This window comes from Aulonocara stuartgranti (assembly GCF_965226115.1).
Source record: "Aulonocara stuartgranti genome assembly, chromosome: 3".
Taxonomy (NCBI): domain Eukaryota; kingdom Metazoa; phylum Chordata; class Actinopteri; order Cichliformes; family Cichlidae; genus Aulonocara; species Aulonocara stuartgranti.
Genome location: NC_138941.1, coordinates 76846958 through 76860548, shown reverse-complemented (window position 1 = coordinate 76860548; position 13591 = coordinate 76846958). Strand labels below are relative to the sequence as shown.

The 13591-nt window shown below is 44.0% G+C and overlaps 1 protein-coding gene across 2 annotated transcripts in view; it reads right to left on the bottom strand.

Moving 5' to 3' along the window:
- Nucleotides 1-13591, bottom strand: part of LOC309703511 (uncharacterized protein) — a 21319-nt gene extending 7728 nt beyond the window's left edge. For both annotated transcript variants that reach the window (XM_082528397.1, XM_082528398.1), the window contains exons 1-5: nucleotides 13493-13591; nucleotides 4931-5287; nucleotides 3032-3145; nucleotides 2257-2601; nucleotides 1350-1688 (exon numbers count right to left, since the gene is read on the bottom strand). In XM_082528397.1, coding sequence (XP_082384523.1) covers nucleotides 1350-1688; nucleotides 2257-2601; nucleotides 3032-3145; nucleotides 4931-5287; nucleotides 13493-13529 — 1192 coding nt within the window. In that variant the 5' untranslated portion in view covers nucleotides 13530-13591. The remainder of the gene's footprint in view (nucleotides 1-1349; nucleotides 1689-2256; nucleotides 2602-3031; nucleotides 3146-4930; nucleotides 5288-13492) is intronic.

Sequence of the window (13591 nt, the reverse complement as noted above, 5' to 3'; positions counted from 1 at the left end):
GGCACCTGCAGTAGCACCCAGAAGGCAGAGGCTGATGCTAAATATCGCACAAGAAGTTGGGCTTCTGGACATGCTAAAGGAAGGTAGAAGTTACCGTATTTTTCAGATTATAAGGCGCAATAAGTGAAACAAAACAGTCAGATAAGTGAAACTTTACTCAACTTTTTACTCTTGCTTTCTCCAATTCTGCACCATTGATTCATTAATGTTGAATTCTCTGGCAGCTGCTCTATTTCCATGTTCTGGACCTGAAAACAGGGTTTGATCTTTGGTTTCCTTCTGTAATAATGGACTTATTTTTCTATGAAGGTTTGAACTTTGAGAGTTTTTAAGAGAGAAACATGAAACTGTTCATGCCTGTCTGAGAAAAGTGTATAAAGTGTGTAGTGAGGGGTATTTACAGCATTAAAACATCTATAATAATTTTTAAAACAATAACGTTGACTACTACGCAGATTACAGCTATCGCGGGTAATTTTTAGGATATAACTCCCACGATAAACGTTGGACCACTGTATAGAAAAATACCTATAAACAGCAGGATTTAAATGAGTGTTGTGCTTACAGAGAAACTCAGAGAAATTTCAGCCATTGCTTTTCTAACCTGTTGATCAAAGGAAACCATCCATTCTTTACTCAGTACTGAAACTGATGATCTCTGTCTGTGAAGGTTCTCAGTCATGTAGGTCATTGAGGTCTAAGGAGCTTGGAATGAAAATCTCCTTAGACTTTGTTAAATTGCATGAAGATGTTTCATCTGAAAAGCTTCTTCAGTTCTAAGAGCAAATGTTGGACCTTCTCGTATAAGAGGTGAAATGTCTTCAAGCAACTTAAAGAAGTCCAGATGGTTTTCTTTCCAAGCTCCTTAGACTCTTATCTCTTCCCACCTTTGATCCTTTATTCCCATTGATTTTTCATACCAGGCCCAAAAGGAGGTTAAAATTATTTTAAGCTTTTTCTTTGTAATTAATGACATATGATAAAACATGAAAAACAGTTCAAAATGTTGCCTTCTTTTAAAAAAAAATGCCATTTACAGAGAGCTGGGGAATGCCTGCAATCACAGCACTGTAAGATGGTGAAAGATCAATGTTTCTGGCTTCAATCCTCAACCCATTGGTAGGCAGCTCTAAAGACCATATATTTTTAATACTGGCTGAGATTCAATATGAAAAAGACCTGCCAAAGATGGATCTTTTTCATATTGCATCTCAGCCAACTCTAGATAGGACACCTCTAGATTTCTTGTAAAGACCACAGATTCATGTTTTTCATACAGTCAATGGAGTCTAGAGAGTTGACAAAAGGAAATGACAACATACCACAGCCTCTCTGATGTGCTTACTGACCTCTGACACTGAGCACCACCACTTTCTGTTTTAGGACTTTTCCATGCGTGCAGACAGTACAGGTGTAGACTCCGCTGTCAGTTAGTCGGAGGTCTTTCAGGGTCAGACTGAGGTCTCCGATTCTCAGTGCCTCTTTGTTCATCTCTGTGCGACCTCTGTAAATCTCGTCCTGTTCACCTGAAAGGTGCTGGCTGCTCTGAAACATGTGAACTTTTTTGTGTTTGGAGTCTGAGCGTCTCCACTCCACTGTGGCATCCTGAGAAAGGTCATCTTTGGTTTTAAAGGGCAGCAGGACAGACTTGCTCCATTCTGTCACCTCCACCGTCTCCATCTGGCTCTCTGAGAGGAGAACACAGTAGAACATGAGACAGACAGACATCAGTGAGGTGGATCCTCCATCATGTCCTCTGCTGTGTAACCAGCAGCTCCTGTTTTCAGTGTTTCTCTGACTTGGAGCTGAACAGCTTGTGTGTTGATGTGTGAGGCTGCACAAACAGCTGCTTTCTTTAGTTTTCTGGATTTATTCTGTGACACCTGCAGACACATACAGTGTCTACCCTTCAGCATGAAACTGAGAGCGTTTTTGTTTTATCAGAGCAGAGAGGCAGCAGGAATCACAGTCTCTGCTGAACTGCATGGATCAAACCTTTGTTTGGGTTCAGTGTCATTTTTGTGTTTTTGTATTGACGGTGGTAAATTTGTTGTCATATAGGTAGAATAGGTTGCCATGGAGACCTGACATAGTATGGCCATATGTTAAGCTCCGTAGAACAAAACAGCAGTGTGGAAGTCTAATTCCTGAGTTAACGAGACGATACATTAAACTCAATCAATCGAAAATGTGTCACCAGCAGTTTGATCTTGTACAGATATGGATCCAGAAGACTATCAAAGCTGTTCCACTCACCTCTGACAGTGAGAGACACCACTTTCTGAAGTAGGAGGCTTCCATCCTTGCTGCTGACGGTGCAGGTGTAGACTCCGGTGTCAGTAACGCGGGGCTCCTTTAGTTTCAGACTGAGGTCTTTATCTCTCAGTGGCTCTTCCTTCATCTCTGTGCGGCCTTGGTACACCTCGTCCTGTTTGTCCGGCTGATTTTTTCCACTGTCATACACGTGAACCTGCATGTGTTTGGGGTCAGTGAGTCTCCACTCCACTGTTGCGTCCTGGGGAAGATCCTCTGTGGTCTTAAAGGGCAGCAGGACAGACTTTTTCTCTCCCTCCAAGATCTCCACCATCAATACCTGACTGTCTGTGAGGACAACAGAGCAGATCATGACATGTGCACACAACACCAACACATCAGTCTACCAGGACCTCAAAGAGCAGGTGATTTTTCAGATTGAAGTGGAGCTACTAACAATGTATCATTTAGTCACGTTCACATTAGCTAGCTTCTCCTGATCTGGTTCCAGCTTCCTCTGCAGGGAAATGAGTGCCCACAAAGCCCCGATGAGGAAATAATCATTCTTTTATTACTGCCTGTCCAGTGCTGCTTTATCGTACAATGTATATAATGTGTATAATGCACAACCCCGATCAAAATGATAATCATGATTATTTTCATAAGTATTGGGAATTCTTCATTAGATCCCTGCAAAAGTGAGTTTTGTTTGTTTGTTTTTTTTGTTTGTTTTTTTATTGCTGCTTTAAAGAACCAACAACAAACCAAACTACCATACCTGCTGGGCGTTTGATCCATTTATATCTATAACACATGACGATCCCACTGACAGCCAGGAGAGCCAAGATAGCCAGGACAACAAAGAGAGCCCAGAGCCAAGTCGGAGGCCGCTCTGTGGTGAACAAAAGAAACCTGGACATGAAACATGATGAATTCACAGCAGATGACAAAAGTGTGGGCTGGCGGACTGTACAATCTACGGCTCAGAGATGTGCCATTCCTGATAAACTAGCAAGATGTCAGCAACCTATAAGTGAAAAGATGATAGGTTTTTACTAACCAGATACTTTATTAGCATCCACTAAACTGCTGCCATGTGATTGGTTGATTAGATATTTTTGTTAAAGAACAGCTGAACAGGTGTGCCTAATAAAGTGGCACTGAGTGTATATGTGTGTTGAAGTCAGATTGCTCCCCCTGCTGGAGTCACTCGGACATCTGTTTTTCTTTCACACCATTACAGAGCCACTGTCACAGAGCCTTACTGGACACTTTATTAGGTACACCTTGCTGGTATCCTGTTCCTTTGCTTGTTAATGGCTCCGATGTGACATCATCACAGATATGCTGCACATTTATCATGTGACTCTTTTGTTCCAGCACATAGCAAAGATGTTAGGATGCCTGGGTCGTTGACCCAGGGTTTTTGAGTTTATTATATTATTTATCATTTCTAGTCTTTGGTTTCAGAGTTATGTCTTATGGTTTATGTCTCTGTGTAATCCTTAGTTGCTATATCCTCGTGTCCAGTCAGTGTCTGTCTGCCCTGGTCCCATGTCTTTGTTCCCTCTGTTGCAGTGCCTGCATGTGAGTCTGTGTCTTTAGTTCAATTTGTGTTATGTTTCCTGTTTTATTTTGAAGGTCCTTGTCTGATGTTAATGTATCTGGATTTGCTTCCGACCGACCGACCCTCATTTATGTTGTGTGTGTGTGTGTGTGTGTGTGCGCGCGCGCCGGCTGCCTGCTTATCTAAGTTTATTTGGATTTTAGTTACGTTTTGCCATCCAGCAATAAAAGTTGAGTTTTGAAGTACACTTTTGCCTGCCGTGAGTCTGCACTTTGGGTCCTATTCCTGCCTGCACACAGCCTTCACATGACAAAAGATGCTCTGTTGGACTGAGATCTGAGACTCTGTAAGCCCTCTGAGTGCAGCAAACTCATTGTTACTCATTTGTTATCCTGCAGGAAGCATCAGAGGACGGTACACTGAGGTCATTCTGGGATGGACACAGTCAGCAACAGTACTCATGGCTGTGGGGTTTAAACAATGCTCTGTTGGTATTTAAGAGGCCAAAGGTGTCTCAGGAAAATCTCCACTACACCATTATACCACCAGCAAGCTGAGCCTTTGGTACAAGTCAGTATGGATCCATGCTTTCATGATGTTTTCACCAAACTGTGACTCTACCATCTGAATGTTGCAGCAGAAACCAGTAAACATGTGTCAACCTTCTGTTGTCCAGTGAGTCTGTGCTCTGGTCTAACCTGATTGGTGTGGATAAGTGTGGTGTGCTGTGTTTCTGTGTTTCAGACCTCTGTAAACTGACTGGAGGGAAAATCCCTGCAAATCACCAGTTTGTGAAATACACAAACCAGCAATCATTGCCACATTTAAAGTCACTGAAATCATCGTTTCTTCTCCATTATGTTGGTTAGTTTGAACTTCTGCAGGTTGTTTTAAGTGCAGTAAGTTGGTGTCATGACATTGGCTGATTAGATATTTAGATCAATGAGCAGCTTACAAGTGTACCTAATGAAGTGCCCAGGAACCTTTAGTCAGTGTTTTGGAATGTGTATTATTAGTCAGTCATGATTTGTGAGCTCAGAGCAACAACATCTCAGACAGACAATATTTTAAAGGCATCATACTGAGTACTGACTGATTTCACACACTGACCTTTGACCTTCAGTTGCACATGGGTCTTGCTCTGATCTTGTCCATATTTGCGGACGATGCAGGTGTAGGTCCCACCATCAGAGACTGTAGGGTTCCTCAGGGTGAGGCTGAGGTCTCCAGTCTGCAGGGCGTCGGCTTTCATCGATGTTCGGTTGGTGTAACGATGGTTCTGATCATTCAGAATATCATCTCTGCTCTGCACACGCATGTGGACTGTTGGGATCTTGAACTCATCACGGTCCCAGACCACTGCTGTGGAGCTACTGGAAGCATTAACAGGTACCTGACAGGGCAGCAGGACAGACTCCTCCCCCTCATACACCTGATACACCTCCACCCCTGAGGCATGATGGGAAACTGAGGAGAGAAACAGTGTCCCATCATTCAGTCTGTCCACAGTGTGGGTCACATGTAGGGATGAGTTCTAACAACAGGTTTTAAATTAGTACCAGTAATGACGACAGTGTGCAATATTTGCAAAGCTATAAGTGGAAGGAAACCATGACCTAGGACAACCCGATGGCATAAGATATAGGCCTAAGTACAACTCCTTGGGTTTCATATGCAAAAACTTTTATTGTGCTAGCTTACGTGGTTGCAGTGCTACAGGGGTTTAAAAATAGTTAGGCAAAACGGAGCGTGCCCGCTCTGACTGGTTTTAACTAGAGATGGCACGCTAGAGATGGCACGATACCACTTTTTTATGTCCGATACCGATATCATAAACTTAGATATCTGCTGATATCGATATGAATCCATTATAGTGTATTTAATAATCAATAAAACTTTTTTTTATATCTTGCTTCATTTTGTATAAGTTCATACTCAAGTTTAAAAACAAAACACTAAAGCTATTCTGTTATACCTGTATGTAAAAAAATAAAAAAATAAATAAAAAAATACACTGCACCCAAAATATTTCATAGTTCAGCGATACTGATCAATCTAATGAACTTAAACCTGCACCATCCTCCCTATTCTGGTATTTTAAAGAGTGCTTAGCAGAAATATTAAGCAACCTAACTAATAGGGTTCCAACTCCCAACAAAAAAAAAAAAATAGGGAACCACCCTCCACCCTCTGCCTCGTGATGCTTAATCAACGCAATCAACATTAATTTAATGCATGTGTGTTTAAAAAATAAAAATAAAAAAAGCACAGAAATCAATTATTTTTCTACAATATTTAAAAAGATTCAACATCTTTCTTCAGCAGGACTGCAGACTGCACAGATGGTACCTTCCCAAAGGAAAAAGTACTACAGCTTGCTGGGATATATATTAAATGGTAAATGGCCTGCATTTTTATAGCGGTTTTTACTCAGACAGAGGTGAGGCTGCCAGTCACTCTCTGACCATCACTAGTAGGCAAACATGGATATTTGGCATGCAGCCAGGAGGCAGCCTGGGATCGAACCACCGACCTTCTGATTAGTGGCTGACCTGCTGTGCCACCTGAGCTACAGCCAATTAGATTTAATTATATACAGCAAAGGACTTCTATACATTTTACATCAGATTAAAACTTTGGGTGTAAGATTCAGATAATTATTTATTAAAAGCTCGACATTTTAAATGAGAATAAGAAAGAAAAGTATGTCTTTGTGCCCCCTTTTCCCTGTTGACGCCCTACCTGGGCCCCCCTGGCCAAACTTTGCTAGATCTGCCCCTGCACAGTTACCAGCTGTCAGCTACGTAGAAAAAGATCCTGGTGTAGAAAGTAATATTAAATAAAATAAATTCTAACAACAGCTTCTCAAGCTTGAACGTGCTGCTGTTGTTCAGTCGCTGGTTTCCTCTTTCTGGTGCAAAAACAAACAATAGAGACGGGAGTCCGACAGAAAAGCAGATCAGATGATCATTGATCAGTTTCATGATTGAAGTAGCAGCAGGAGAGAGAGAGGCAGTCGCTCCATATATCTGTTGTTAATCTTAACGTGGGAATGCTTTACAAACATTCAGAGATGAACTTGCTTTACTTCTCTCTGGGATCACTTCCTCGGAAATGAAATGCCAGTTTATAGCGAGGCTCCTAATACTAAACCAGACCGCCAAGAGGTCTCGCACAGCCGCTCTATCACATGAGCACACTGCTCCGAGGTGCTAAGGTTATGAGCTGAGTTACGCTAGTGATGGGTCCAGCAACACTGACGCGCCGACGCATGTATCAAGCTCATTGAGCGAAACCTGTATCAATGCGTGCGTCGCTTTAAGAAAAAGTCAGGTGATCGATACAGCTGCTGTATCGCTCATTGGCAACGCGCCAAACTATGTTTAAAAGGTACCGCATCTGCCAACGGAATGAGTTGCCACCAAAGAAAAAACACAAAATTACTCTCGCAAAGATATATAAAAAAATACATATCTCTCTACAACAAATGACAATACACATCTCTCCATAACAAAATGGAGCCCGAAAGAAAAAGAAATGTTACTGCTGTGTGGGATCATCTATCTTTTATCTGCAAATAAGGGAATAGTTTGACCAGACTGTTTGTCTGTCTCTGTTTCAGTGTAATCTATCAGAATAAGAAAAACAACAATGTGACTTGCAGTGTAAATTATTTATTTCATTTTATGCAAGTTGAATGTCGCATCTGTTCTGTGGAGCTTTTTACACAAACACAAGCACCTCCTCAGTGTTTAGGTATTACAGAGCCAAACATGAAAATGAGGAGACAAACACACTGAGAATGAACACAGGTCCGCCTATATTGACACTGAACAGCTTTATCATCAGTTTTTTTAATGATATTGGTTTCATTATTTTGAAATAATTGCCAACCCCTGGACTGCCAACCCCTTAGTATTGTGTCGAAGAGAAACATTCCAAGATCAGAGGATCCTTTAACGTACTGGGGAATGAGGAATACATCTTATCAGAACCTTTTCCACCTGGCTTTACAGTTTGTGTACCCCAGCTTCATCTATGCCTGTGAGTTTTCCAAAGCTGGGGAAATGGTATAAAGTAAATAAAATAAATAAATTAAAAAGATGCAGATGTGTTTTCATGGAAGGCCTTAATGTTTGTCCCTATTGCCAGTCTTGGCAGCCGGGGGTCAGTCCGCCAGGGCCTCCGCTCCTGGCCGCCACCCGGCACACAATGCACCCGACCCCTATGGCGCCTCCTGCGGGTGGTGGGCCTGCGGGAGGATGGGCCCATGTCTCCTCTTCGGGCTGTGCCCGGCCGGGCCCCATGGACTAAGGCCCGGCCACCAGACGCTCGCCCTCGGGCACCCTCCCCGGGCCTGGCTCCAGGGCGGGGCCCCGGTAACCCTATCCCGGGCAGGGTAAACTGTTCCCTCGATATTCTTTTCATAAGGGTCTTCTGAATCGCTCTTTGTCTGGTCCCTCACCCAGGACCAATTTGCCATGGGAGACCCTACCAGGGGGCAAAAACCCCCAGACAACATAGCCCCTGGGATCCCTGGGACACACAAACCCCTCCACCATGATAAGGTAGCGATTCAAGGAGGAGGGAGACTGGGGACATTGAGTCTGAATGGACCATGTTCAGCGTCTCCATTGCCGAAGCTGCTGCATTGAGCTGCGGCCGCAAGGTGGTTGGTGCCTGCCGTGGTGGTAATCCCTGAACCAAATGGTGGACACCAGAGGTGAAGGGAGCCACCAGGCTGAAGAAGGAGTCCTATCGGGCATGGTTAGCCGGTGGGACTCCGGAGGCAGCCGACAGGTATCGACAGGCCAAGCGGAATGCGGCTCAGGCAGTGGCTGAAGCAAAAACTCGGGTGTGGGAGGAGTTTGGAGAGGCTGTGGAAAAAGACTTTCGGACTGCCTCAAAGAGATTCTGGCAAACCGTCAGGCGTCTCAGGGGGGGAAAGCGGTGCTCTACCTGCACTGTGTATAGTGCTGGCGGAGCGCTGCTGACGTCGACTGAGAAAATTGTCAGGCGGTGGAAGGAATACTTCGAGGACCTCCTTAATCCCACTGACACGTCTTCCGAGGAGGAAGCAGAGTCTGGGGATGAGGGGAATGACCCGCCATTTTCCAGGGGCGAGGTCACTGAGGCAGTTAAACAACTCCTTGGTGGCAGAGCCCCTGGTGTTGATGAGGTCCGCCCCGAGTTCCTGAAGGCTCTGGACGTTGTAGGGCTGTCCTGGTTGACACGCCTCTGCAATGTTGCGTGGAGATCAGGGGCAGTACCTGTGGACTGGCAGACCGGGGTGGTGGTCCCCATCTTTAAGAAGGGGGACCGGAGGGTGTGTTCCAACTACAGGGGGATCACATTCCTCAGCCTCCCTGGGAAAGTCTATGCCAGGGTGCTGGAAAGGAGAGTTCATCCGCTAGTCGAACCTCAAATACAGGAGGAACAATGCGGTTTTCGTCCTGGTCGCGGAACACTGGACCAGCTCTTTATCCTCTCCAGGATACTTGAGGGTGCATGGGAGTTTGCCCAACCAGTCTACATGTGTTTTGTGGACTTGGAGAAGGCATTCGACCGTGTCCCTCGGGGTGTCCTGTGGGAGGTGTTGCGGGAGTATGGGGTGTCTGGCCCATTGCTACGGTCCATTCGATCCCTATACATACAACCGTTGCAAGAGCTTGGTTCGCATTGCCGGCAATAAGTCGGACTCGTTCCCGGTGGGTGATGGGCTCCGCCAGGGCTGCCCTTTGTCTCCGGTTCTGTTCATAATTTTTATGGACAGGATTTCTAGGCGCAGCCAAGTGGCGGAGGGCTTTCGCTTTGGTGGCCTCAGAATCTCATCTCTGATTTTTGCGGATGATGTGGTTCTGTTGGCTTCATCGGGTGAGGGCCTCCAGCTCGCACTGGAACGGTTCGCAGCCGAGTGTGAAGCAGTGGGAATGAGGATCAGCACCTCCAAATCTGAGGCCATGGTTCTCAGCCGGAAAAGGGTGGAGTGCCCACTCCGGGTCGGGGATGAGTTCCTGCCCCAAGTGGAGGAGTTCAAGTATCTCGGGGTCTTGTTCGCGAGTGATGGGAGAAGGAAGCCGGAGATCGACAGACGGATTGGGGCTGCAGCTGCAGTAATGCAGACGCTGCACCGGTCCGTCGTGGTGAAGAGGGAGCTGAGTGTAAAAGCGAAGCTCTCAATTTACCGGTCGATCTACGTCCCTACCCTCACCTATGGCCACGAGCTGTCGGTAGTCACCGAAAGAACGAGATCACGGATACAAGCGGCAGAAATGAGCTTCCTCCGAAGGGTGGCTGGCCTCTCCCTTAGAGATAGGGTGAGAAGTTCGGCCATCCGGGAGGGGCTCAGAGTAGAGCAGCTGCTGCTCCACATCGAAAGGAGCCAGCTGAGGTGGTTCGGGCATCAGACAAGGATGCCCCCTGGGCGCCTCCTGGGTGAGGTGTTCCAGGCATGTCCCACCGGGAGGAGGCCCCGGGGCAGACCCAGGACATGCTGGAGAGATTATATCTCTCGGCTGGCCTGGGAACGCCTTGGTGTTCCCCCGGATAAGCTGGAGGAGGTGGCTGGGGAGAGGGAGGTCTGGGCCTCTTTGCTTAGGCTGCTGCCCCCGCGACCCGGCCTCGGATAAAGCGGATGAAGATGGATGGATGGATGGATGGATTGATGGCCTTAATATTTGAGCAGAAGAATGCTAATCTGCAGATTGCATCTACTCCTGCCTGCAGTTCAGACCTGTCACCAGCGACAACATCTGGAGCATCATGAGCTCAACGACAGGACGAAGCAGAGCCAGGACTGCTGGAACAGCTGGAACCCTCCATCAGACCAGAACCGCTGCTGTCCCGAGGTCACAGACTGATGTTAGAGAGGACCAGTGTTGGGCAAGTTACTTTGAAAAAGTAATTAATTATAGTTACTAGTTACTACTTCTTTTAAAAATTCTTTAATTGTTTAATTATTTATATAGCACATTTAATTACAACAGGAGCGTTGACCAAAGTGCTGTACAAGAATACAACATACATAATAAAATAACACAAAAAAGTAACTGAGTTACAATATTCTAAAAGTAAGTTAATTACTAGTTAAATTAAAATGTTAATTACTTGAAAAGTAACTATCGCGTTACTTAAAAAAAGAAAAAACATTTAACCCTCTGGGGTCCAGGGTATAATTGGCCATTTTTAACTACTTTTGATCTTTACCTTTAAAGACTATTTACTTTGCCTTGTTTGGTATCATTCTTTTCAGCACAACCTAATGTGTCTGAATTTACAGTTATTTTTCATTTTGACATACTGTATTAACACAATTGATCTAAAATCAGACAAAAAACACAAAATCAGAGTAGAAAAAGTTATATTTTTTACTGTAACAACCACAAACATGTTTAATGAATCATATTTCATAACTTTAAATGCAAATATAAATTGTCAGTTTTAAAATCCTATGCACAAGTTTTGTAAACAACAAAGTTATTTGCATCCATTTATCTTTTACCCTTTTTTTAAATAACCATTTCAAACTATTTACAGAACAATCAGCTGTTCTTCAATAAGATGCCACAATTTATTTGTGCCACTCCAAAAACATAATTTCTGTCCACTATAAACGAGAACATCACAGCCTGATACCTGCAGGTCTGACAGCAGCAGGTGTATCACTCCTGTTTCTACCTGGAGACAGCAGTCGCCTCATTGTTCTGATACACAACACAAAACTATCCACAACACTACACACTAACTACACAAGACAACACATTAACTACACACTCCAGACACGCTAAACGTCACAAATCTCTCACATTTCAAAACCTGCTCTCTCTCTTTTTCTGCTCTCTCTCTCTCTCTCTCTCTCTCTCTCTCAGTCACTCCTAAAACTTATTTTTTTGGTTTGTTTGTTTGTTTTTGCTCATAAGCAGAGAGTTCTTGCTGCGCTAACATTAGACAGTAAACGTGATGGAATTATTGAGGAAAAAAACACGTGTATTGTTTATGATGACTCTGGTTTTTCAACACAATTTAAAACTGGTATATATCACCTTGTTGTTTTGCCTTTAAGTGGTCATGTAATTAGCTTACCACGATTACTTTATTCTTCCTCAGTCAAACAGCAGCACTCATGTGATTGTTTTGCCCCCTTAGCTCCAGGTGTTGTGCTAGATCGTGAAAACCGTCCGCGGGAGCGCGCAGCTGCTTAAAGCTGTAGCGCCCAGATTACTTACGTAGTCAGCTACTTCCTGCAGCTAATATAAGGTGCAGTAAGCTGAACACAGCTTCAACCGTCTGTTTGTTGAAAAATAGTAACGGACCGCATTTTCTTGTTAGTAACTATAACTTACATTACTGAAAAAAGTAAAGTAATAACGCCATTACTTGTAACGCCGTTATTCGCATCACTGGAGAGGACACATGGAACTGTAATACTTCAGAGACAGCTGAAAAATGTTTTGTTTTCTACTGTAAACAACTGTAAATTGTTGTTTCATGACATTTACAAATCATTGCACTCTGTTTTTATTCAGATTTTACAGTCAGGACTTTTGTGGAACTGAGTTTATATAAAATGAAATGAGTAAACTTCCCATTTTCAAACTCCAGCGCTTCTCTGAGTTTCAGATGTTTCATTTTCGGTTTTCTGTACTTTGAGCATTTCTCGGGAAGCTCATATTTTTACCCTCTATCTTTTTAAAACTCCACTTTTTCCTTTCCAGCAAGCTTGTTGTTTCACGTCAATGCAAACCTCCCCTTATTAATCTGACCTGAAACTCAGTGTAAAGTCCTCTCACATGACACGAGTCATGCTTATTTCCTTTTTTTTTTAGTAGCTGTTCCGTAAAAGTAGGTCCTTCAGCACATGCACTTCTCTGTCAGACAAATCCTCACACACACATTTGATGTTATTTAGCAAAAAATGTATTGCCTGCATCCAAACTGCTGGAAATGACTTGTTGGCCTATAATTTGTCGTGAATGATATGGAGACATTTTGAGCCTGAACATTCCTGCCACAGGGTAAAAAATTCCTTTTTATCCAGCTAAAAAAAACACGCACGGAAATTTCTTCCTGGCACACAAGCAGCAGTGAAATGCAAACGTTTGATCACGGCAGAGGGTGTGGAAGCATTCAAGATTAGAGTTCAAGCATTATGACGTATTTATGAGGTAATGCAGAGACGAAGGAAAAGAAGGGTTGTCTGTCCCTGTGCTAGTGCTGAAACAAAGTGAGTGAAGTTGCCCCCCTCCCTTCTTCAAATCAGACCAAACTGATGTCAAATGTTTGTGCTGCTTCTGTTTTAAAAATATTAATAAAAGTTTCTACTGGTCACCCAAGGTCAGCCAACTCCTTGCTTTATTGTGAAAAGGTTGTGAAACATCCTGATCACACGTTTTAAACTAACTACATATAAGAGTTAAAACAAATTGTGTGTTCAGTTGGAGAAAAAACTTTATTTGTAAAATATAAAACTACTTCACATGTAGGCCAGGAGCCACCTGCGTCTTTTGATGAAGACTGGATGGATTGAAAGCAGATAACCCTGGAGAGTAACGGATTGAGAGTGGCTCACCCAGCACTCTGTTATTCACTGACTGCAGCAGGGAACGGTAAATACTGAAAACATCCCCCTGTGGCTGACGGCAGCCCAACTACACACGGGTTCAAAGTTCTTACCGTGCACGAGCAGCAGGAAGGGCATGAGGCTCTCCATCCCCCTGTGACAAAGACTATAACCTGGTCCCACCTCTGCTCCACCCAACACCCAAATACTCA